Source organism: Rana temporaria, chromosome 11 (assembly GCF_905171775.1).
Source record: "Rana temporaria chromosome 11, aRanTem1.1, whole genome shotgun sequence".
NCBI classification, from domain to species: domain Eukaryota; kingdom Metazoa; phylum Chordata; class Amphibia; order Anura; family Ranidae; genus Rana; species Rana temporaria.
In genome coordinates, this window is record NC_053499.1 from 110,033,127 (window position 1) to 110,060,399 (window position 27,273).

Here is a 27,273-nt window from a genome sequence, read left to right on the forward strand (position 1 = left end):
CACAAACCAAGCCACCCGCAGAGCTGCCCGCTCTCTCACCCCGCCCGACCTGCAACAAATTTCGCTGGGCATGTGGGGCCCCCCAGGCAAGTGGGGCCGCCGCGAAAGACGGCCCTGACTATTGGCTATATGCAGCTACATTCAAGTGATTGGAAATGGGAGAAAAAATGCCCATTTACCCCCTCCTTCCCATCTATCCCTGATTTTTGCAAATGTCCTTAAGCGTTGGACCTCCTCTGTACTGAGAGAAGCGTATCTCCTTTTCTGTGGAGGTTTTTAGGTAGATTATTTTATCAAATTTCCTGGCTGGGCCATAGTCTTTTAATGGGTACTCTTTTCTAAGTTGCTAACAGCCGTTCCTGACATTCTACTCTACAACACCATCTATGAACACCTACACAGCAGATCATAACTGCAGGGGTTTTGGGCCAGGTTGCCTTGCTAGCTCAGACCTAGCACATGGCTTTAGGGGTGGAAGAATGTTGGTCCATCTCCACAGGACCCCAATATCCACTGTTTGGATACTCCAGTTTGATTTCCTGTCTTCCTCTGGGCACTCCAATGGTTGCTTTTGGCCTCCTACTAATGCAGGTAGCAATTTTCTGACACAATGTCTAATTTCATGGCAGAATTGCAGTTCATTTAGAGGTTGCAGCTAACAGACACATGCAAGCCCCTTCAGTCTCCACTCACCTTTGCTGTAGACAAACTTCCTGTAGAGGAGGTATAAAAGGAAGAATTGGATTGCAGTGTGTTGCCTGAAGTGAAAATTCATTCAAGAATAAGATATCATTGCTACATTCTTTGTTATATTCTCTTGTTTGGCATTGGAGCAACATGACTCTGCTTACCCCAGCGTCTCCGGCATAGGGTCCCTGCATTTGCAAAAACCTGCCAAGGTCTGTCCCAATCTACGTGCTCTTTTACAGCTTGTGTTATATGATGACTGGCCTCACCCTGAAAGCTACTTGCTCCTCCAAAACATTTTGCTCAGCATTATCCTATAGAGAAGCACTTCATGCAAAGATGGATGGTCCTTGTAGCATGCCCCGCCCTCTCTTATCTTAACAAGAAGCTAACAGTTGCCGCAGGGAATAATCCTGTGTTTCAGGACCCAGTATACAAATGCTAGAGGTCCTCTTTAAGGACCTGTGGTTGCTGTGACAGCAGTTTGCCAGACACTTGCTGTCCGGAATGGGCAAATTGACCTGAGACCCTAGCTGCATCCCAACAAATCTCTTCATTCATCCCCTACAAACTACCTGTGGCCTTGCTCTAGTGCACTAAAGACTTGATGGATGTGCTTCGCCAGATTTGCAACATGAGCTGCCTCTTCTTTGTCCACATATGTGTTTTGTTTATATATGTGTATATATTATACACAGTGTGTGTGTGTGTGTGTGTGTGTGTGTGTGTGTATATATGTGTGTGATATATATATATATATATATATATATATATATATATATATATATATATATATACACACACACCAACAAGTCCATCAAGTCCAACCTATGTGTGTGATTATGTCATTATTACCTTGTATATCCCCTTTAAGTTGTGGTCGTTCAGATGCTTATCTAATAGTTTCTTGAAACCATCGATGCCCCACGCTGAGACCACTGCCGGTGGAAGGGAATTTTCACATCCTTGCCGCTCTTACAGTTAAGAACCCTCTACGTAATTTCAAGCGGAACTCCACCCTAAAGTGGAACTCCCGCTGATGTCCTTTCAGGGAGAGGGGGTGCAGATACCTGTCTAAAGACAGGTATTTGCACCCACTTCCGGCCACACAGTCTCGGGCAGACTGCAGGCATGACGTCACCTCCCGCCCCCCGTTGTGTTCTGGGAACACTCGGCTCCCAGTACACAGCGAGAGCCAATCGGCCGGCGTAGCGCGACTCGCGCGTGCGCCGTAGGGAACCGGGCAGTGAAGCCGGAGCTCTGCTTTAAGGTTAAACCTCTTTTCTTCTAATTCAATGAGTGGCCACATGTCTTGTTAAACTCCCTTCCGCGAAAAAGTTTTATCCCTATTGTGGGGTCACCAGTATGGTATTTGTATTTTAAATCATATCCCCTCTCAAGCGTCTCTTCTCCAGAGAGAATAAGTTTAGTGCTCGCAAACTTCCTCATAACTAATATCCTTCAGACCCTTTATTAGCTTTGTTGCCCTTCTTTGTACTCTCTCCAGTTTCCAGTACATCCTTCCTGAGGACTGGTGCTCAGAACTGGACAGCATACTCCAGGTGCGGCCGGACCAGAGTCTTGTAGAGCGGAAGAATTATCGTTTTATCTCTGGAGTTGATCCCCTTTTTAATGCATGCCAATATTCTGTTTGCTTTGTTAGCAGCAGCTTGGCATTGCATACCATTTTTTAACCTGTCCTTTTTCCATCCTAGATTGGTTTGAATTGCATTCGTATTTTTGCCACTCAAATGCATTATTTTACATTTTTCTACATTGAACCTCATTTGCCATGTAGTTGCCCACCCCATTAATTTGTTACGATCTTTTTGCAAGGTTTCCACATCCTGTGGAGAAGTTATTGCCCTGCTTAGATTTGTATCGTCCGCAAATACAGAGATTGCACTGCCTACCCCATCCTCCAGGTCGTTTATGAACAAATGAAATAGGATTGGTCCCAGCATAGAACCCTGGGGGACCCCACTACCCACCCCTGACCATTCTGAGTACTCCCCATTTATCACCACCCTTTGAACTCGCTCTTGTAGCCAGTTTTCAATCCATGTACTCACCCTATGGTCCATGACAATGGACTTTACGTTGTACAGTAAACGTTTATGGGGAACTGTGTCAAATGCCTTTGCAAAATCCAGATACACCACGTCTACGAGCCTTCCTTTATCTAGATGGCAGCTCACCTCCTCATAGAACGTTAATAGATTGGTTTGGCAAGAACCATTCTTCATGAATCTATGCTGATTACTGCTAATGATACCGTTCTCATTACTAAAATCTCGTATATAGTCCCTTATTATCCCCTCCAAGAGCCTACATACTATTGATGTTTGGCTTACTGGTCTGTAATTCCCAGTGATGTATTGTGGGCCTTGTTTAAATATTGGTGCTACATTGGCTTTTCTCCAGTCAGCTGGTACCATTTCAGTCAGTAGACTGTCAGTAAAAAATTAAGAACAATGGTCTGGCAATTACTTGACTAAGTTCCCCAAGTACCCTCTGGTGCAAGCCATCTGGTCCCGGTGATTTATGAATGTTAAGTTTCCCAAGTCTAATTTTATTTTTGGCCTCTGTTAACCATGGAGGTGCTTCCTGTGATGTGTCATGTCATGAAGATAGACACTGCAGTTTTGATTACTGAAGTCCCCCGATAAATTCTCTCACACACTATATGAATATATATATATATGTGTGTGTGTGTGTGTGTGTGTGTGTGTATATGTATGTATGTGTGTGTATGTATATATATATATATATATATATATATATATATATATATATATATATATATATGTGTATATACACACACACACACACACACACACACACACACACACACACACACACACACAACAGTATCTTACAAAGGTGCGTACACCCCTCACATTTTTTGTAAACATTTTATTATATCTTTTCATGCGATGACAGTGAAGAAATGACACTTTGCTACAATGTAAAGTTGCAAGTGTACGGCTTGTATAATGGTGTCCCCGCAAAATAATTCGGCACACAGCCATTATTGTCTAAATGGCTGGCAACAAAAGTGAGTACACCCCAAAGTGAAAACGATGTCCAAATTGGGCCCAATTAGCCATTTTCCCTCCCTGGTGTCATGTGACTTGTTGGTGTTACACGGTCCCAGGTGTAAATGGGGAGCAGGTGTGTTAAATTTGGTGTTATTGCTGTCACTCATACTAGTCACTGGAAGTTCAACTTGGCGCCTCATGGCAAAGAATTTTGAGGATCTAAGAAAAAAAATGTTGCTCTACATCTACGTAAAGATGGCCTAGGCAATAAGAAGATTGCAAATGAAACTGAGCTGCAGCATGGTGGCCAAGACCATACAGTGGTTTGACAGAATATTAATGGCTGTGTGTTGAGTTATTTTTAGGGGACAGCACATTTACACTGTTATACAAGCTGTACACTCACTACTTTGCATTGTAACAAATTGTAATTTCTTCAGTGTTGTCATATGAAAATATATACCGTATTTTCCGGCGTATAAGACGACTTTCTGGATGAAAAAAAATGCATCCAAAGTCGGGGTTCGTCTTATACGCCCGGTACGGTCTCTGCCATCACTCACTTTTTTTCCTGACAGGGCGGTGCGAGGACGGTCTCCGTGCTGCCAGCGTCAATGATTTAAAAGACGCTCCTTCTTCTCAGCGTGTTCTGTGATAGGTGGAACACAAATCTTCCCAGCAGCGCCTCCTGTTCTTTGTTCTTCCTATCACAGATGCCTTCTCATCCTCGGATGAGATGAGAAGACGTCCGTGATAGGCGGAACAAAGAACGGAGGCGCTGCTGGGAAGATTTGTCTTCCGCCTAACACAGGACAGTCTGAGGAGAAGGCGCGTCTTTTAAATCATTGACGCGCGCCGCACGGAGACTGTCACCGCAGAGCCTCCTTCCCTGATCAGGAACACAGATGGAAAAGGTAATTAATACATAAAACTAATTACTGCTCTGGTTTGGCAGTTGGGAGTTGAATCGTGCGCTCTGTCGTACAGCGCAAGAGACGGGAAATGATCCTGTCTTCTGGGGCTCTCTCAATAGCCAGCAGAAGTGGCCCCAGTGCTCGGAGCCTATCGGAAAATATATGAGATGAAGAGGTAGGCCATATTATTGAAGTTCAGCATCACACAGATGATTGGATTCATTAAGGAATGAAATAAGTGCAAGTTCCTTCCTTACATCTATGACTGCATACAAATCTGGCTTAAAGTAGTATGAGTAGAAACCTTATCATATTTTCCCTCCGACTATCAATGTGTAACTATCTGATGGAAATTCCTGAACTATGAACATACACAGAGTAGTTCCTGAATTCTTTGGATATATGAATATCATTCATCAGCAAGAATGCCTGAAAAAAAAGTGAGTGATGGCACTGGGGGGCAAGCTCAGGCACAGTGGGGGCAAGTGATGGAACAGAGAGGGGGCAAGTGATGGAACAGAGAGGGGGCAAGTGATGGCAGAGAGGGGGCAAGTGATGGCAGAGTGAGGGGGCAAGTGATGGCACAGAGAGAGATTTGAAAAAAGCCTGTTTCTGTCAGCGGTTCTGGCTACCCCTCAGCTTCCAGAAAGCCTAGTAAGAAGGGGGATGTCTTATACAGTGAGTATATCCCAAAACCAACATTTTTCCTGGAAAATTAGGGGGTCGTCTTATACGCCCAGTCGCCTTATACGCCAGAAAATACGGTAATACAATATTTACATAGTAATTGGCACCAATTGGTCACATTTCCCCTTGGACTATCAATTTTCTCTCAAGGGTTTAACCAATGTGCTTGCCCTCATCCTAGCTCCGCTCCTTTCTCAGTGCATACACATTGTGGGTTACCTGGACTGTCTCTTGCTAAAAAATCAGTCTTCCCTATCCCTATAAGCATTGTCCAGTAGACTCTGCAGAGATTGCTCTACAACCTTAGGAGGTCATCTTTGGAACCAACCATCAATGAAAGTACCTAGGTTGAGAAGTATATCTCCCCCCTCGGCACCTCCGCTGCTTCATAATATTATGATGACCCGATGGAAGGATGGACCAGGGGAAGCAGGCCCAGTGATCCATGATGGAACTGGCGCCAAGCATCTGTTCCTCCCTGCCACCAGGGAGAAAACAAAGGAATCTGCGGCCGCTCGCTTGGAGCAGTTTGCGCGACACCAGAGCCTGCTTAAAGACCAGGAAAATCGGCCTTCTGACATCCATACAGATGGATCCCACTAGTTGAAGATGCCGCCTCTGCTACAGCTGCACAGGCAGAGCGCACAGACTGATCTGGAGATGTGCAGCCTGTTGTGAGTATTGCTTCTGCTGTTCCTTCGCTACTCAGGGTGGCTTGAAGACTATAAACTCGAGCTAAGATATGTTTGCTGTCCAGCACCTATATCTACACTTGCTGGGCAAGTTCAAGTTGTAAGAAGATATCTCCTTAATTTGCCGTGACCTGCAAAAAGTGCAAGAGCTCTCTCCCCCAACCAATGATTCAAGCCCTGCAATCCCATTTAAGTGGGCACAAACCCACCTAAAGTATCTATGTATCTTTCTCACACCTTCCTTGGGGGATATCTTCAGCACCAAGTTTCCTGCATTCTTGTCTCAGATTCAGAAAGACCTTATTGGATAGTTGTCACTGCTCCTCTCTTGGTTTGGCAGAAGTAGCGTTCTTAAAATTAATGTCTTACCCAGACTGCTATACCTACAAAGTAGTAATGCTAAGCTTGACTCCGACATCTCAAAAGTAGAAGGTCTTGAGAACAGGCTGTGTCGAAACAACATGTGGATAGTAGATCTCCCTGAGAAAGCAGAGGGAGCAGATGCATCTGAATTGGCTAAACATTGGATCCTGGAGACATTCGTAATTAAGTACCTGTCTCTCTTCTTCACAGTGGAGAATGCATACAGGGTCCCCATCTGTCCGTTGCCTTTGGCAACCTGCCAAAGTCTTTCATCATACACTAGTTAAATTCTAAAGATAGGGAGAACATTCTTTGCAGGGCCAGAGCACTTAAAGCGGGGGTTCACCCTTAGAGGGCACTTTTCCCCCTTAGATTCCTGCTCGTTTTTACTAGGGGAATCGGCTATTTATTTTAAAATATGTGCAGTACTTACCCGTTTACGAGATGCATCTTCTCCGTCGCTTCCGGGTATGGGCTTCGGGAATGGGCGTTCCTTCTTGATTGACAGGCTTCCGAGAGGCTTCCGACGGTCGCATCCATCGCGTCACGATTTTCCGAAAGAAGCCGAACGTCGGTGCGCAGGCGCAGTATAGAGCCGCACCGACGTTCGGCTTCTTTCGGCTACGAGTGACGCGATGGATGCGACCGTCGGAAGCCTCTCGGAAGGCTGTCAATCAAGAAGGAACGCCCGCTCCCGAAGACCCATACCCGGAAGCGACGGAAGAAGATGCAGCTCAAAAACGGGTAAGTACTGCTCATATTTTAATACAAATAGCCGATTCTCCTAGACCGAACGAGCAGGAAGCTAAGGGGAGAAATTTTTTTTTTTTTACAAATGGGTGAACTCCCGCTTTAAGGAGATATTTTTCAACAGTTCTAGGATCATGTGCTTCTCTGATTTCCACTTTCAAGAAACCTCAACGTCTACATTTATAGAATATTCTGTGTACCTAGCTTGGCTGTGGGTGGGGGCAAAGGGCACTTTTTTACTTTCCTTAATCCCCTGGCTAGATTGTCACCATAATTCCTGATGGGTTCATTATAGTATTGGTCACTTGTCATTTCCTTTTGTATTTTCGCTTTGTGCCCTGCTGATCTTGGTGTTTCTTGGTGAATTTATACTATACTCGGGCTCCTGGATCTTAGGACTATTTGTCTTTTCCCCTTTTTTGGCTGTGGGGGTGGGGTGTTAGGTTGTGGAGGTCATGATATCGTTCCTACAAGCTTTCCCCCTTTCCCCCTTTTTTTTCCATTGGACAGTTCTCTTGTGCCGGAAAATAGCCAGTTTATGGCTCCCGCTCATTCCCACCTGAAAGGAGCTGTTTGTGTTTGAGTGCAATAATGGATAAATGTGGTTACCAGTTGTTCCAGTCGCCATTTTATTGTTCTGTTTAGGCTGGGTTCACACTGTTTGCGGAGCGGCTCGCAGCAGGGGGGCCGGTGCGTCCCCGATCTTCGTTTCAGGACAAATCGGTCAGAATTTTTCTGGAATTTGGACCTGAAACTGAGCCAAAGACGCACAGGAACCTTCTGCAGCCACTCCAGAGATGTGTGAACCGGCTTCATTGGGAGCCGGTCACACTCCTGTCAAGCAATTTGGATGCAAATTTTCGCATCCAATTCACACAAGTGTGGACCCAACCTTAATGTTTTATTTTCCTCTATCTTTTTGTGCTAATCCAAAGCAACCATATGCTGCACTGTAAAAGGGAACTATAGGTTTTTCAAGCTGGTCTTTTTTTGGCCCATATGGACACCGGACCTAGCATAATTCGCTATTTTGGATGGATCAGGCCTTATGTACTCCTGAATTTATCCCTGCGATTCATGATGTAGCCATTGAACCCAGAGGGATTTTGGGTCACTCACCTCTAGAGCTGTAGAGGGTTAAGACCTTTGTACCCCCTTGCGCCTCAACCCATTTTAGTTGGCACTTTTTATGCATTCTGATGAGATGGACTCCTCTATTGAGATCTTTTTGTCAATGTCAATGCTTGACATGGGCTGAACGGTTGGCAACTAATAAACTGCTAGCTCAGATTACCCATTCACACACTGATGCTGCTCATGTTAGTGCACTAAATAATAGTAATGGGCAAACTTGTACTCGTGCAGAAGTTATTCTGGATCTTTTCCAATTCTATCAGGGCCAGATTCACAAACGAGATACGACAGCGTATCTACTGATACGCCGTCGTATCTCTGTTTTTAACTATGCGACTGATTCATAGAATCAGTTACGCATAGCTAGCCCTAAGATCCGACAGGTGTAATTGAATTACACTGTCGGATCTTAAGGATGCAATTCTAGGCCGGCCGCTAGGTGGCGAGGCCATTGCGTCCGGCGTAGAATATGCAAATGAAGACTTACGGCGATTCCCGAACGGCCCGTCGATCTAAATCTACGTCGTTTCCGTCGAGTTACGCAGCGTACAACTAGGGCTGAGCCCTAGTTGTCTTAAGCCATGGTAAGTATGGCCGTCGTTCCCGCATCAAAATTTAAACATCAACGTCGTTTGTGTAAGACGCCCATGAATGGCGATGGACGCCATTTACGTTAACGTCTAAGCAAATGACGTTGGTGCGACGTCAGTTAGCGCAATGCACGTCGGGTAATTTACCCGACGGAGCATGCGCATTACTTCCGGCGCGGGAGCGCGCCTAATTTAAATGGGACTCGCCCTATTCGATTGGGCCCGCCTTGCGCCGGACGGATTTAAGTTACACCGCTGCAAATTTCCAGGTAAGTGCTTTGTGGATCGGGCACTTAGGCAGAAAATTTGTGGCGGTGTAACTTAAATCGGAAAAGTTAAGTTGCGCCCGGGCTACATGAATCTGGCCCTCAATTCTTGTATTCCTCCGGGGCATGTTATAGCTCCATAGAGTTACGGATATACTTGGATGGAATTCCCCTCCCTGTGCTCCCTGACATTAATAGATCTTTTGAAAAAATTGGAGGTACACAAACCATAGGATGGACTATGGGTGTCCTAGAGTACTGCAGTGCCACGTCCTAAGTTGTTGTTTGCGGAAGGCTATCTCCCCAACGCTAACGGTGCGGTCGACGGCACAACGGTCCTGGCTGATACCACTCCACTATACTGCAGATTCTCAGAGGCTATCTCCCCCAACGCTAACGGTGCGGTCGACGGCACAACGGTCCTGGCTGATACTGCAGCTTCTCAAATACTTCCTGGTCTCTCACTTGTTTGGAACTTACTTCCCTACTCGTATGGGATTAGTTTCCCTCATCCCTACATAAGCAGCTTGCTGTCTGCAATACTGTATATATCTATGAATGTGACCAGCCTGTTATCTGCTGTGGTGTATGTATTTGGATCTTTTCACCAGCCGTACTTCCATCTGGACCGTTTGTGAAGTCTGGATTTTTTTATGTTCTTATCCAGCCCTTCCTACTGGATTTCAAAACTAATTTTATCCATTATCGTGGATGAAAATCTATAGCTCCTGAAGAAGCACTCAACTGCGAAACATGTAGAGCTCATGCAAAAAAACGTCTACCAATATTTGTTAGCCATCAACCAATGTTTATGTCTTTAGTGGACCCATATTGGTTTTATTATTCTTCTTTTGATTTGTTTTTTATTACAAAACTATTCTGTGATAATTTATGTTTTTTAATGTATTTTTATGAATATGTACTGTAATGTTGATTCAATCACCCATCTATTTGGGATTGCATCAATAAAAATCTATTCTGTGTCAACCATTGGTGCCTAGAAAGTCCATTTCTTCCACAAACAACAAACTCTCCTACCATTAATAGATCTTTGCTGAATGTTCTAGTTACTTTGCAGGAGGTGGAGGTTGCTGTCTAGCTTTTCTAACCATAAGGTTCCTGGCACTGAATGTCTTCCCATAGAGGTTTACAAAAAGTATGGAGCTGTGTTGCTCCTTTCCCTGTTGCTTGCGTTCAATGAAGCCCTCTCCAATGGTAGGCTTCCTCTGTCCATGTATATGGTAGCTATAGTAATCCTACCCAATAATCATAAAAACACACACCCCCACCCCCCCTTCCCAAAAAAATCTACAGATCAATTTCCCTGCTATCAACTGACATGACAATTCTGGCCAAAGTAATTGGGAACAGACTTAATTTATACATAATATTATACACCCAGATCAGGCAGGATCTATGCCCAGCCTCCCTACTGCATTAAATGTTAGACGTGCCTACTTAAGCATGCAAGTCCCTATATAAATGATCTCTCTGCTGAGCCGGCGGATGACAAGTCCCTCTCTGCTCACTGAGCGGGGAGGGGCTTGTGCAGCGCTGCTGTCTCCTATGGAGAGATCTGATAAAAACGAACAGCATGTCCATTTTCATCAGATCTCACACGATCCGATTCGATCTGATCTGCCATGGACTGATATGGACGTACCGCCATAAGTCTGATTTTATCGGATCGGGTCAGATGTCGGCAGGCATGGTTCCACTGACATCTGACGTTCCATAGGATTGCATGGAGCGGCCGTTCATATCCGCCGACAACTGACAGGGGGACCTGAATGGTCCGACCGTGTGAAAGGGGCCTTAAAGTTAGTTCCCAGACATATTATCAGTATTTATATTTATAAACAAAGTCTGGTCACAACGCCAAGCTGTCTACAAGTATTTTCTAATTCTCACTTTTCGTATGACCTTTTTTATAATGATATATTCTAGAACGATAATAATAACAGTGTTGCCACATATGAGACTGGCCAACTAAAAGCAATGGTTAAAGACTCGCTCTAAGTTAAGTCACAGTAAAGCACAAAGTACATAATTAACTGCGGCAGGTTGTCACAGCTGCGCAAGCCGCTGTAGCAGGAGCGTGTGGTTCGCCGGAGGCGCGCGCTCCCACAGAGTGTCCCCAGTGCCGATGCGTGTGCCCAGCGGGCGCGATGACTGCTGGGCACCCACAATCGCTCGTGACAGAGAGAACCGCGATCTTTGTGTGTAAACACTCAAATCCCGGTTCTGTCAGGGGAGGGAGACAGATCGTGTGTTCCTACTAAGTGGGAACAACGTTCTCTCTCCTCTTGTCAGCCACATTCCCCCCACAGTTAGAAACACACATAGGGAACACAGGTAACCCCTTGATCACCCTCTAGTGTTAACCCTTTCCCTGCCAGTGACATTTATACAAGAATCGGTGGCTATTTTTAGCTCTGATCGCTGTATAAATGTCACTGGTCCCAAAAAAGTGTCCGATGTCTGTCGCAATGTTGCAGTCCCGATATAAAAAAATCGCAGATCACCGCCATTACTAGTAAAAAAAAAATTGCCATAAATCTAGACCCTATTTTGTAGACACTATATCTTTTGAGCAAACCAATAAATATACGCTTACTGTGATTATTCATTTATATAATATGTAGAAGAATACATATTGGCCTAAACTGATGAAGAATTTTTATTTATTTTTTTAACAAAAATGGAGGCTATTTATTAAAGCACAAAGTACAAAATATTGTGTGTTTTTTTTTTTTTTTTTTTTCTCGAAATTGTCGCTCTTTTTTTTTTCTAGCGCAACAAATAAAAATCGCAGAGGTAATCAAATACCACCAAAAGAAAGCTATATTTGTGGGAAAAAAAGGACATACCGTACATTTTTTGCAACATCGCACGGCCGCGCAATTGTCAGTTAAAGTGACACAGTGCAGTTTCGCAAAAAATGGCCTGGTCAGGAAGGGGGGGGGGGGAAATCCTTCCGGGGGCTGAAGTGGTTAAGGGGGGGGGGGGGGGACTTTACAAGACCCGTACAAAAATATTTGCCTTTTATTTATGAATGCATTTTTATATGCCAGGTGCATAGATGAAATATTGTGACTTTGCTGTTTTGTATACGTTGATGCACACAGTGGTGCATTACGCTTATGTTATTGACACTATTTTCTTTCTTTTTTTTATTATCCCTGTATATTTAAGTCTGCCTGACACTAGTAAGTGTAAATATGTACACATCTCCCTTTTTATCTAGCGCTTTCCCCCATATTTTCAGTATATGTCAAGTTGAACATCTAGAACAGAGTGAGAGGGATTTACTAAAACTGGAGCAGCCAGTGCCCGAAGCATTTGTACATGGCAACCAATCGGCTTCTAGTGTTCATTTTTAAAGCTTGAACTGAATAATCTGAAACTGAAAGCCAATTGGTTACTATGCACGGCTGCTCCAGATTTCTGTCTGTTTTAGTTTTCATAAATTCTCCCCAGTATTCTTGAAATTTGTGCAATGAGTACAGAATAATTTTCCCTGATCTTCTTCGCTTTTTCATTTCAGTATGTCTCAAGCCTGTTTCAGCAGCAGCAGAAGCCATGTGTATGTATAACATGTTCGTCAGATGTACAGTGTGCTTTGACTGCAATACTTACTCGAATACAGAGACAGTGAGTATACTGACATGTTAATGTTTTCTCTCTTGAGTCGCACACAAAACAGATATCATATTTGTTCTTCCAGTAGCTTCTGTTCTGGAAAAAAGAGTGCGTACACCGTTTATGCCAGCAGCCTCTAAATAAAATCCTCTTTGCCATTAAATATGTTGTACTATTTATACAGTATTTCTTTTAGCTTAATTCTGCAGTACAAGACACAGGCTGGATTTTCATAGACACTGGGTTATAGGCTACTACCTTCAGTTGATTAGACACTGGCAAAGCTTTGCTGGACATGCCCCTTTGGTGTACCTCTAATCGTATTCCACTATCTTTGACATCAGTTTCTTTGCTTGGGTTGTTGGGCCTCTTTTCTCTTACTAAGAAATCATTCTATTATTAACTTGTTTATTATTTTTACTTTGGAATCTTCAATCAGCTCCTCACTGTCTTCTTATACAATAGAAGCAGTGCACCTGGATTGGTGCAACCTCTGTATGACCTTGGGAGCCATACCTGGACCCCACATTGTGGAGATGGCCTGTAATGTTTCCGGCACTGGATAGTGCTTTGTTGCTCCCCTTTGCACTGAGTGAAACGTGTAGTTACCTGCAGGGCTCTATACAGGTCCAGGGCCGCGGTCTATCCCTATGGAACCCAGACCCTGAAGACCCATCCAGGGGGGTATGCCCACTGTAAACGGGCGAAGCCAGGATCACAAATGGGGACCAACGACATGGACTGGTAACACAGGTTCACCCAGTATTGGACTGTAACTTAACTTATGATTCCTGAATAGAATTTGTTTCTACATTAAAATCATCAAGAAACCAGAATCCTGTTTTGAAAATAATATATAATGTTATGACATTACAGAGCAATGGGCCAATATATCAGGCAGGTATGTTCAGAGTAGCAAATGGGAATCCCCCTGTGGGTAGTCAGTATAAAGTAATAAGCTTGGGGAGATTGTTCTTGGTAAATCCTTTGTCCTGTATAGCATCTTTCTTTCTGGTCTTTTGCTATTCATGTTATATTCATCTCTATTACTTTCTTTTCAACAATTTTTATTAAAATGGTTTCAATAATACAGTTTTTAGTATAAAACACAGCTTACATGTCACTCTTGAACGTTAAAAATATATTGCATATGTAATTATACAATCCAGAATTGATTTGGGTTTGATAAATACGGTAGCTCATCTGCGTCTGTTTTTTTTTTTTTTTTTCGAATGCATTTTTATACCATATGGTTTCAGACCATTCTCCTTTTGCGAATAGTAACTGATGGAAAGACAGGGTAAAACGGAGGGGTGGTGGTGTCTGCCTCTGTGAGAAGAGGTCTCAAAGCAAGTGTGAAGGAGGACCTAGTTTTGTTATAGACCTCCCAGTGTTAATGAGGAGGTGGAGACTCAGGAGGGGGGGGGGGGGGCATCTGAGGCAAGGTTCTTTCATACAAGGAGCTATCAGTTGGCCCAGATGTATCAATCGTGTATGAGATATAACAAGTCAGTGACTAAGCAACTAGGGACACCAGTGGTCATCAACAAAATAGTTGGTTGCCCTATCCATGAGAATGAGTAAAGCAGTAATTCAAAATAAGCAAAAAGGCTAGATAAACACGAAAGTGGGACATATGGCATTAGTCTTGTCAGAGTCCGTGATGAGGCAAGGGCACCCCAAAGTTCAGAAGCTGGCAACATATACTGGGTGCTTCGGAGGCTGGCAGGACTTTAGCAATATATTGGTCCCACTTGTGATGAAAATATGATGAGAGGTTGTTTTTGCTTTGCCTCTATCTAGCAAGGCTACTTTACGGGTATAAGAAAGGAAGCTGAGACCTCTGCAGTGTATAAATGTGTTTTCACAATACAATAAATGCTGTACATGCAAAACTATTACAATATTAGGAATACATTTCAAGACGGCCAGATCTACCTTTAACAAGCAAAATGCCTAGCAAATATGCAGAAACTATGGTCTGTAACCGTATAATTACGCAAACGTTACCCAAATCTGGTTACTGTGTGTTCGTGATCTCCGCTGACGAGGACTCAGGCTTCTTAAGCAGTTTCTGGAGAATCGGGTATCTTCTGGCTGGTTACAGACCGTTTTTTTTTTTTTAATGCATTATGTGGTTCGCCCTGGGACTTTAAATGAGGTGAATATGGTAAGCCAAAAAACATATCATGATAGTAAAAAAAGTAGATTTATTACAGTTTGCTGTACATATAAGCAAAGCTGTATCTTGGCCTAGGCCAACAAGACCTGGGCACTTTGTGGGGGGCGCCGTTTCGCCCCCCCCCCCAACCGTCCTCCCCACTCAGATGTAGCTTATCGCGGCCGCCTCCCGCTCAGATTGCTTCCTGCGGCTGGCTTGCCTTGCTGTGTGTCATGGGCGCATACTGTGGGGAGTGATCACTGGCCATACACCTGGTGCATGTAGTTTAGCTGATGGAGCCTACCAGCCTCCGCGCGGCATCATTGCATCTGCTCTACAGCTCTGGGCGGGGACGGGTCTCTCTGTAAACAGAGGAAGAGGAGCGAGAGAGGACGACGATGGTGGACGAAACCTTCAGGCAGCAGGTAAAAATTGATGAGAGGCTGAGCGAGGGATATAGTGGGGGCTGAAATATGGCAGCCCCATTTTGCTGGGACTTGTAGTGCACTGTGTGGGGGCTTAAATATGGCAGCCCATTTTTGCTGGGACTTGTAGTGCACTGTGGGGGCTGAAATATGGCAGCTCCGTTTTTGCTGGGACTTGTAGTGCACTGTGGGGGCTAAAATATGGCAGCCCCATTTTTGCTGGGACTTGTAGTGCACTGTGGGGGCTGAAATATGGCAGCTCCGTTTTTGCTGGGACTTGTAGTGCACTGTGTGGGCTGAGATATGGCAGCCTTCTATGCTGGAACTTGTAGTGCCTTAGACTGTGGGGGGACTGAGGAATCCTCATTCTGCCACTGAGGGCACTACAAGTCCCAGCAGAGTGGGCTGCCATTTTTCCATCCCCTGTAGTCTAGGGCACTACAAGTTCCAACATAGGAGGCTGCCATTTCTCAGCCCCCCAGAGTGCACTACAAGTCCCAGCATAGGAGGCTGCCATTTCTCAGCCCCCCAGAGTGCACTACAAGTCCCAGCATAGGAGGCTGCCATTTCTCAGCCCCCCCAGAGTGCACTACAGGTCCCAGCAGAGCAGGCTGCTCTTACAGAACAGGAGAAAGAGCTGGGGGGGGGGGGGGGGTTGTACTGGGAGGGGAGAGAAGGAGGCACAGGTTTGAGATGAGGGGGGATTTTTTTTCTGAACGTGAGGATTTATGCTGGAAGGGGGAGATGGGGGGATATTCACTGGAAGGAGTTATATGAGGGTGAGGATTTGTACTGAAATGGGGTATTTTTGCTGCTAGGGGGAGATGGAGGGGGTGGGGGTCTGGAAGGGATGTGGTTTACAGATGATAGGGCGGGTCTTAAATAGAAAGGGGTGTGGCTTTGACAGGAAGTGTGGGACGTATTTAAATTAGGGGGTACATGAATTTAGTCAGGCCTAGGGCAGCACAAAACCTAAATACACCTCTGCATATAAGACACAGCAGCGATAAATACAGGCCAATAAAATATGCATACGTGAACATAGGTCAGTCCACATACATGGTAAACAGTATATACCAATTACAAACAGAGAAATGTGCAAGTAAGCATGTGCAAGCAAAGGTACGATCATAATAGGCATGTAATGCCGGATGTCCGTGGAGTGTGTAGAATCCGTAGGCTGATAACTGCGGTGTCTCGGAGAAGGCTGCGCCGGTGTTAGCTGACACTTCTTCTCTCTCTCTGAAACGCACGCAGGGAGCCACAAGGATGATGGCACTTCCGGAGGGGATAAGCCAATAGGTGACGCCTTTGCGGAGCATGCTCTCCTTATTCAGGCCTCGTACAGAGGGAGGGGGCAGATAAGCGGGGCTTCCACTTTTGAGTTAAACTTGGCTTTAAATTGAATAGCTCTACACCAAGTTCACTATATGGATGCCTTATATACTTAGATATGTTGATCATATGCCCCATTAATCTCCTTTTCAAGGGAGAATGCATTCAGTCTAGCTAATCTTTCCTCAAGCTGAGCTCATCAATTTCTCTTATCAGTTTGGTTGCCCTTCTCTGCACTTTCTCTAGTTCTCCAATATACTTTTTGTGAATTGGTGCCCAAAACAGAATTGTATATCATTAACCACTTCCTCCCTGCCAGCCATCATATGACGTCCTTGACTTTGAGCGGGTACATCTGAATAATATCTGAGCCCGATCCGATGACATCCTTGCACGCTAGTGAACAGGGTCGACTGGAATCCCATCCTTGACTCGGCCCGACAGTCTCCCCAATTCCGTCAACTCCTTCAGGCAGACACTGCTTACAGCCCCGGTGCCTCACTATACCAATGCAGCAGAAGACCAGATGGCTGGCAGCTCATCTCCCATCCCTACTTGTGCACTTTTGGGGCGAGTCCTCTGTGACTGCACTCCGCAACGTCCTCTGCACCTTCCCGACTGGATGACATGGAGGATAAAGGGCAATTTTTGGAAATTAGCTGGGACCCTTATTATACATTATAAGGGCTGTGGACCTGGACACACAGCCTGCTGGTCTTAAGAAAGATCTGGACACTGGGTTGGAGATTTCTTCCCTCCCAAGACACTTTGCACTCTCCAAACTATGGAGCCTAATTCGGGAATACCAAAATCCACAGAAAATTGTAAAAACTATTTTTCTCCATTCATAATCGGTACTTCAGAGTTCCCCACTCTGCACATGTGCAAACCCTGTGTCCTTTCTACAACCATTTACACAATGGCAGGGCCTCACACTGTCACAAAGCCAAAATGCTTCGAACTGGTTTATTCCCTTTTCTCTTATCGTCCATGGACGGACACAGCTCCATAAGTCTTGACAAGTGGGTTATGTTCCCTGTTTACAGGAGAGGACTAGGCAGAAACATGTTAGATCATTAAATACATGTTACATTAACAGAGTTGAACAGCCCCGCCCAGGGGGCGGTCCCTCCAGACATAACCCTCCTCACTGCAGCATGCAGCCTCAGTTTCGTTCTGCCTAGCAAGGAGAATGGACGTATGGCTCCCTTTGGGCCCAGGGCCCTGAGGAGAAATTGCATTTTATTTTCACTTTTTCTTGAAGAATCTTCTTTCAACTGAGTGACAGGCTGGATAATATAGATCCTTGTAGTCTACTCAGTCTGACCAGCAAGCGTGGGCTTGGTCTGCCACGCCGTACCCCATGACTCCTGGGGTGGCCAGTGAGCTTTGCTCCGAGGTCCACATATGACTGGGCTGTGGTGTTGCCTCACTCACAGTGGACCGTTCCGACAGCTACCACCATTGTGGTTGTAGGTCTGTCAGGAATGTGTCAGCCAGTCCTCGCTTGGACGGGTAAGTACAGTCCCTCCCGCTTCGGTGGGTTGGTACGGCTGGGCATTCCTGGGGTTCGGGGGTCCTCTTCTCCTCCCTTCCCTGCTCTTTTCTCTCTGCTGCATTATTAAAATGTTATTTTATACATATACAACATCTATATTGTCAGGGGGGGGGGGGCCTGCCTGAGGGGACTGTGTATCTGGCCAAACTGGTACTTTCCTGTGAGGGGCTTTGTCTTTTTGGCACTTTTTAAGCCTTAAAATGCTTTTACTGTTTAAATGCGGCATTTTGCCGCCATCCTGCTGACGCTGGCGCCATTTTTCGGGTGTTTTTTTTAATTGTATTGAAAACCCCATTGGCGGCCATTTTGTCGTAGCCACGCCATTGCGCAGGCTAAATTGCAGTCGGCCATTTTCCTGTGGCCGTGTTCTGAACGCTCGGCGGCCATCTTTAGATAGTCCAGGCCCCTAGTGCTGAATCCTACGGCGCACACAGGTCCCTTCGGCTGCCCCAAGTTACCTCACGGGTTCTTTCCTCCCCACACGCCGTGTGCTGCGGATGGATGGCAGCGCTGGGCAGTCCCCTCCCGAGGTGAGTCCCCTGGATACCCTGGTCAGTGCAGCAGGGGTGAGATGCCCTGAATAGGGCCTGGGAGCTTCCGTTTTTTTGTGTATACATATACAACATGTATATGTATTACTAAACTTTGGAGTCTGTACCTGATCCTTCCCCAACATGCTGTCAGCAGTTGTTTAGTGCCTGAGTTTCCCAGGCGTGCTTTTTATTGTTGGTCCTGGACCTTTTGGTGCCAAGGTGGGGACTGGGGTCGGACAGGGGTTAAAAGAGTGCCTCCTCCCCCCGTTAGCCCCTGGGGAATGCTCTGTCATGGAGCCCTGGACCAGGTACCTGGGTCTGCAGGATAAGGCATTTTTGGATGTGCTTCTCACTGCTGCAAGGGACTCTCTTTAGCTGGATAGTGCAGCTGGGTTTCCGCTGAGGGCTCAGTCTTTTTTTGCAAACCAGGCCGTTCTGTTTAGGTTTTTCCTCCTGTGCCCTCTTTTATTAATTCCTAAATGCGGAATGAGAAAAGCCGCTGAGGGCTTTTTGTAGTCCCTCACCGCCCCTTTTAGGAGAGCCCTTTCAAGAGGTGGGCCTCTTCTCGGGTAGTGGACCCTCCGGGGGTCATGTATAGGTGACCACCCCCCCTATTGCGGGAACATTTTTGCACCAGACAGTGGAGGAGCACCGACTCTCTCCCGAAGTTATTAGGCTAACTGTCCAGCTTGTCCAGTGCCTTGTATATGTCTGGGGTGTTTCACTAGATGCCACGCCCTTAGTATCATGGGCTTCGGTCTTGGAGATGGTTGCCGCCTTCTCGGGTTGGAATGCTGGTCTGCTGGCCAGGCCTCTAACATACGCCCTGGCAGATGGAGAGGAATTCTATCCATATCTGTTCCCAAAGATGGACAGGGTCCGTCCGATTTTGGGCCTTAAGGGCCTAAGATGCCTTGTGGTAGCTGCGCTCCATCTGGGGGACTTTCTGGCGTCCTTGGACATCAGGATGCATACATGCATGTCCCACTTTGCGCGAGTCACTGACGTTTCTGTGCCTCGCGATGGGGAGGCCCACTGTCTGTTGTGGCCCTTGCTTTTGATTTGGCGCCTGCACCAAAGGTTTTCTCCAAGGTACTTATCCTAACCTTGTTGGAACAGCGAGGCTTTGCCATCATGGGCTACTTTGACAACTTTCTGACTCAGTTAGTGGTCGTGTCGGTAGCTTTTCAGACCCTCCGAGAATTCAGGTGGGCGTTAAACATTTGGAGTCGGTTCTGGTTCCGACTCAGTTTTGGAGTAGGACTCAACGGTGGCGTAGGTTTTTTCTTTCCCTGGAGAAATTGCAGACTCTTCAGTCTTCGGTGTAGGCATTGGCATCACGCAATCGGTTTTCTCTCCGTTTGCATGCAGATCCTAGGTCTGTGGGTAGCCTCCTTCGAGGCGGTACCGTATGCCCAGTTCCACGCACGTGTTTTTTTCCAAAGGGATTACTGTCCGAGTGGTACAAATCTCTTGTCTCTGAATTGTCAGGTTCAGGTGCGCCACCTAGTCAGTGTCTCCCTGAATTGGTGGCTGAGATCCCCGGTTCTTCGGTCCGGGAAATAGTCTCTTCCTTTTTGTGGACGGTGATTACGACGGACGCCAACCTTTCGTGTTGTGGGAGCCCCTGGGGGGTCCAGTCGGCCCAGAGTCGCTGGACTTGAGTGAACCTACGGCCATGCCTCCCTGTATGCGCCCGCTCTCGTCTGTCCTCAGTAACTACCCAGGGTCGGGCCTGGTTAGTACCTGGGAATACCAGGTGCTGTAGACCCTGTCCACCATTATTTGTCCTAGTACTTTGGGCAATCAGGCTATGCCTCTCCTTGTGGTCAAGGAGGTTGCTAGGTCGTCCGATCTAGATTCAGCCTGACAACGCTACGGCCGTGACTTGGGTCTTCCATCAAATATACCGGCAGGCGGGCTACTGGAGTCGCCTGATGCTGGACCATGAAGACTAGTCTTGGTACTTGGAGTCAACTCCTTTGCAGGAGGTGAGTCTTACAGGGCATGGATCTCCTAGCCGCTCGTCTCAGCCGCAAGGGTGTCAAAACTTGTGGCCAGGTATCGTGATCCTGTACGGACGCGCCAGTCGCGTTGGTGGCCCTGTGGGGTCTGTATCGACGACATTGTTTTTTTTCTCCTTTGTAGTGGCCTCCCCGGCTGCACCACAGAGTGGAGGCTGGGGAATCCCGATGAATCTCATCGCTCCAGATTGGCCTTTGGGTCCTTGGTTCGCCGATATCGGGGGGGCCTTGTAGCGGAGGTATCCTGGCGGTTGCCAGGGTGGGAGTTCCTTCTATCTCTAGGCCACATACGTCGTCCTGTTGTACAGTCACTGACTTGCTCAACAGGGCTATTGGAAGCCAGACTTTAAGAGACCGGGGTCTGTCCGACTTGGTCATCTCAATCATGCTGAGGGCACGGTGGTCTTCTTCCGGGGAATCTACCGTCGCATCTGGCAGGCTTGCATCTCTTGATACGAAGAGATGGAGTGTCGTCCACGGACATACTCGGTGTCCAGGGTCCTGCTGTTTTTTACAGCCTGGAGTGGATCTAAAAATTGCTTAAAGCACTGTTTGGGGGCAGATTTCAGCCTTGGCTGTGTTCTTCAGTGGCTTTTTTTTGTGGCTCGTTCCCTGGTGGGTACCTGTTTGTGCAGGGGGTTAGTCCTACACTTTCCCCTCTGGGCCCATCTCTTCCCCCATGAGTTTTGACTCTGGTGCTCTCGGTTCTTCAGGAACCTTCCTTTTAGAAACCTCAGAGAGATTCTCTTGACAACTATCTCAGAAGGTGGCCTTTACCTCTGTTAGAGGGGTTTCTTGGTTGGCGGCCTTGTCCTGCAAGCTGCCATGCTTGGCCCTCCATAGGATTAGATGGTGGTGCGCCCGCGACTTTTCATTCTTCCGAAGGTGGTTTCGAACTTTCGCCGGGATAAGAACATTGTTCTTTCATCCTTCTGTCCTTGACTGGCGCATCCTACGGAGGTTGCCTTTCATACTTTAGGCGCGGTACTCACTTGCGGGTGTACCAGCCTGCTACGGCTCCGTTTCGGAGATCTGACTTTTTTTGGGTCAGTGTCTGGTCCACAAAAGGGGCCTGGTGGTCTACTCGACCACCTCTTTTTCGGTGGATCAGGCAGGCTCATACAGCCCTATGCTCTTAGGGGGCGGGTCCCCCTTGCCGGTCACGGCACTTTCGACCAGGGCAATGGTGCTTCCTGGGTCTTTTCCCGACTGCATGCGTCGGTATCACGGGTGTGCGAGGCGGCGACTTACTTGTCCGTTCACGCTTTTCCCAGAATTACGTGGTTGCTGTGAGTACATCTTATGCCCTCCTTCGGCCGCTAGCTTTTGCAGGCGGCTGTTTAAGACTGCACCTCCTCCGTTGAGGAGCTCTGCTTGTTTTGGGGTGAAGTTAAGATTGGTTTTACTGATATATTTCCCACCCCTCGTTTTGACACTGCTTGGGTGCGTCCCTCACAGAAGAGGGCGTGATTGGGTGTGTTACCACTTCTATCACACCCTCACCACACCTCTCTCATTACAATACCACCTTCCACTGACTTTCTATACAAGTTGAATGTTAAATCTCATTTAGATCTCCCATCAGCTATGTATACAAGGGCCTGCCTGATTTGATATTGAATGAATTTACATTGCCACATAGTGAAAACTCACATTCATGCATGCATCCAACCACTCTGTACTGTATCCAATTAGGCAGGCCTTTGCACTACATCAGGGGTGTCCCATGGGCTGCATGCAGCTTAAGCTTGTCTGGAGGGATGCTGGGGAAGCTGTGTAAGCATAGTTGATGGGTGAAGGGTGGGTTCTAATGAGGTTAGCTGGTAAACTCCTTCCTGTGTTTACTGTTTTCTCCATTCCAAATCTACATATCAGCAAGTGGTGAAGCTTTCCAAGAAATACAGCAAGGGCTAGAGTAAGGCCTTGTTCTCAAAATCAAAGAAAGCTTTTATTTTTCTGCAACCGAGAAACATTTAAAAAAAGGTACTTGGCCTTTACACGCTTGCTGACCGCCATATAACAGATTTACTGCTACCTCGCATTCGCTCTGCACAGGTTTGTGTGTGTGTGTGTGTGTGTGTGTGTGTGTGTGTGTATATATATATATATATATATATATATATATATATATATAATCCTGCACTTTTGCCTGCAGGGGATGCAGCAGGCCACTTCTGTGATTGGCTGGGATAGGGTTAAACATTCTAGGGCGATCAAAGGGTTAACTGTGTGCCTATCCAGTGTTTTTGTGTACTGTATATGCTACTTTTACTTGGGGAAGAGATGGATTCTAGTGTCTGCTTTGCAGGAACACAGATTCCATCCCTTCCATTATGTCAGAACAGCAATCTGCCTTGTTTACATAGGCAGATCCCCGCTCTGTGTAGTTTACAGACGATTGGTGGGTGCTGGAGAAAAGAGTGCCCGGCACCTGCAACATGGCTTTTGCTGTGAATTATCACCGAAAAAGCCATTTTGCAGGTGTCGGGCACTCTAAATAGTTGGCTAAATAGTAGTTGGATCTGAACAGAGAGATCACCATATTGGAGATGTGTTTTTCATTATACTGTATTGGCACTCCACATTTATGAAGCAACAGAGAGGAGATGGTGATGCATGGATTGGACGTTTGTGTGACCTGGGAAAGTTGTCTGTCCTTTTAGCAAATGGGGACAAGCTAGGTGAATGAATACATGGACATAGGGGAATCGATCAGCCATGACCGTACAAATTGCACCACTACATGTGAGCCCATCATTTACAAGGCAAGGCAAATGACACTGGGAACCAAGTACACCATTGCCCAGGTAAAACAATAAAAACATTTTAAAGTGTAAAATGCATTTAAATCTCAGACCTTTTTATGAGGTCTGATTCACTGTTCGTTTCTGGGTGGTCCACAAAAGGGTGGCTCTGCTTCCAGCACCAACTTTTAAAGATGGATCAAGCCAACTGTCATCCAGGCTTATGCTTTTCAGCACAACAGTATTGCCACCCATTTGTGGTTACTACTCTCTACATGAGCAGTAAACACTGCTGTGATTTGGAGTTCTATGTGCATTTTCATCTAATTCTTCAGGATGGTTGTGGCTGTGAATTTCAGCTATAAGATTCTGCAGGCAGCTCTGTTAACCAACCTCTTTTCAGTTTTGATTGGACAAAATGTTTTTACCCTGTTGTGTTTTAATACAGCTTTTGTTTAGGAACTGCTTGTGGACATCTGATGATATGGAATGTACAATATTATGACCCTCACTGAATCATATGGAAAATTTGATTATTTTGTACTTTGCATAGAATCTTTCTCTGTCCATTGAGGTAACAACTCATCTCCTCTTGTTGGGTGTACATGTTACTTTAGCTGCTCATTCATCTTTTTGTTCCTACCACTGAACATGCTTGATATAGGTGGGGTTATAGGGTGTGTGGGGCTGGTCCTTTTGCCTAGTATACAATCCTCCGGTTGGTAGCAGGAAAACTCATGGTATAGAATATATAATTGCTGTGTCCCTAAATGAACATTAGAGACAGGAAATTTTACAACGAGAAAGTTCAAAGTCTATATTGCAATGATGTAATGCTACAACCTTTCAATATTAAGTAAGTAAAAGAGCCACACCTGTGCTCAGACCACAGCAACACATACTGTAGACCAGGGGGGCCCAACCAGTGGCCCGGGGGCCACATGTGGCCCGCGACCTCCTGCTCTGGGATGGAATAGAATAATGTTATTAAAGGTACATTTATTACTAAAATCACAGTGTATATATGGGCATATATGTTCTGCAGTGGTTACTGGGCTGCTTTCAAACTGATCTGCAGGTGCAGAGTAGTGCAACTGTGGGTTACCTGCACTGGGCCATAGACTTTTATTACCTGCAAGTTTGGAGTGCTTTCTGAAAGTGCACTGCACCTACAGGATATAATAGAAGTCTATGGCAAAGTGCAGCTATCCTGCAGGAAAGCCACAGGTGAACTGCTGTGCGGGTAAAACAGTGCATCAGTGTGAAAGCAGCATCAGGCCCCTTTCACATGGTCAGTCCAACCCAATCGGACCCTCCATTCACCTCTAAGGAGTGGCAGATGTAAATGGACATGTGTCCGTTTACAAATGCCTACCTCCAATCCGATCCACAAAAAAAAAGTAGAGTAGAGTGGGCTGCCACCCGCTCTGCTCATTGTGGTCCGTGACCGGTTACCAAGTCGCTTAAGTGGCCCTCGTGCTTCAAAAAGGTTGGACACTCCTGCTGTAGACAAACCTCAAATCTCAAGGCCGGCAAACATGGTGTGTTATGCCTCATAAAAATCTTCTTTATTGTAAATACTTCAGCAGTATAAGATATCCTATGCAGGACAAGTGTTGACGCGTTTCAGCCCGAGTGGTCTTTAGTCATAACAAATCGGTAACGGCAGCACAATAAAAAATCGCCACCTTGTTCAGAAGAGTGGTGGAGGTAGAATATTTAACCCCTTTTGCAGAATAAACCTCCAACCGCAAACCAGAAGGTGGAAAAAGAAAAAAGCACAAACAAAACTATACATATTAAAAAACATTGGGAGGAGCTAATGACATCCAAATGTGAATCGGAGTGATGGGATCGGCAATCCCAGGTAAGGGGGATAAACCTAAATCTCAGCAAAAAAGGGGAGGGAGGATTTAGCGGAGGTGCAGACCCAGATCCCACCTGAGGTTTAACCCCTGTGAGACCCTGGTCTGCAATGAATTTCAGCTGTAAGATTTTTCAGCACCAAGCCTCCAATATTCTCCAGTGATGATGTTCCTGTATCCTTGTTCTTAAAAGACGTTCAGCATTTTTTTTTTTCAAGAATCATACTTTGGTGATCTGTCCCCTGTTGGCTCAAGTGATCAAATACCACTAATAGGTTCTCAGAGATCCGTGAGCAGAGAGCTGGTGACTGGTTTGCGCATTGATTGGACACAGCGGGAGCCAATCAGTTGGTCCAGCGGTCACTATGTCCACTGGAACCCTGCTGATCATTCCCGAGGCAGACAGAACGGCAGTCTGCCTATGTAAACAAGGCAGATCACCGTTTTGTCAGAGGGGAAGATGGAGATCCAGTCAAAGCATCCCCCCATAGTTAGAAAGCACTCCCAGGGAACACATTTAACCCTTTGAACGTCCCTGATGTTAACCCCTTCCCTGCCCGTATCAGTACAGTAACAGTGCATTTTTTTTACACTGATCACTGTATTGGTGTCACTGGTCCCCAAAAAGTGTCACTCGTGTTTTTTTCTTGTTTTTTTCAAACTTGTCAGTCTGTTTTTGTTTATAATGCAAAAAATAATAACCACAGAGGCGTTCAAACCACCAAAAGAAAGCTTGATTTGTGGGGAAAAAAGGACATACATTTTATTTTGGTACAGCGCTGCACGACAAAAAATAGCCTGCTCAGGATGGGGGGGGGGGGGGAACCTTCCGAAGCTGAAGTGGTTAAAGGCCAGGTTGTACATCCCACATATTTTAAAAGGTAAACACAAATAATCAAATACACAACATAATCTTACACTGTTCTTCAGAGACCTAAGAATCAGATATCTTTGTACACAGATTAAGATGGCAATACCTGCAGGTGTTTATGCCATACGGATAACAGTCTAGATATAATCTAATGTAGGTTTTGCTCGGTCTCAGATTAAGTGAAAAAAGTAGGGGAAAGTAGGTTATCCAGAGTGGATGCATGACAACTCTAGAATCTGGTATCTTTGACATAGAATGATATGCGCAGAAACGGCAGTTAGCAGGTGGAGATCAACCCAATCACCCAGACGCTCCAAAAGTGAGCCTATGCCTGCCATAATTGAGTGATCCTGCATGGGTTTGACTGATTTGTGGATCTTGGGAAAATTATAAAATATTGGGACTACAGGATTCTCAACAAAAATATAATCTGTCCTTTTTAAGAGTCAAAACTTCCAATAACTTGCCTCTATGCAAGAGGTTGGCCAGAGCTGACTTAAAAACCAAGGTGAGATTACTGGTAAGAAGGAGGTAGGTGGTACGATCATTTAATTGCCTCAGAGCCTCCAAACGATGTAGCTTTTTACCTAGACTACCCCCCCCCCCCCCCCCTTAAAATTAGATAATTTAGAAAATGATTCCTTGTATAAGTTAATCTCAATAGTGATTTTTTTTCCCAGACTTCATTGCTCATATCAAATAAAAAGTTGCATGAGATCAAAGGAACAGTTGGACAATATTGTATTTTATTCTGGGAAAAGTCCTCTGAATAAACTGTAGTAGGATTTTTTTTTCCTCAACCTCTGAGAAATCTTTTTTCTGACACCAACTATGTTGTGTATTTGAATATCTGTGTTTCTTGCCATTTACAATATGTGGGATGTACAATCTGGCCTTTAAGAACAAGGATAGGGGAACATTTTTATGACTCCACTAATCCATACACTAAATTTATTTCCAATGCTTCAAGACATTTTAGATTATACCATGG

At 45.7% G+C, this 27,273-nt stretch overlaps 1 protein-coding gene across 1 annotated transcript in view; it reads left to right on the forward strand.

Annotated features, from left to right (window-relative positions):
- Window positions 1-27,273, forward strand: part of PACS1 (phosphofurin acidic cluster sorting protein 1) — a 288,112-nt gene that overhangs the window by 149,613 nt on the left and 111,226 nt on the right. Inside the window, exon 15 of the mRNA XM_040328826.1 lies at window positions 12,672-12,778. Coding sequence (XP_040184760.1) covers window positions 12,672-12,778 — 107 coding nt within the window. The remainder of the gene's footprint in view (window positions 1-12,671; window positions 12,779-27,273) is intronic.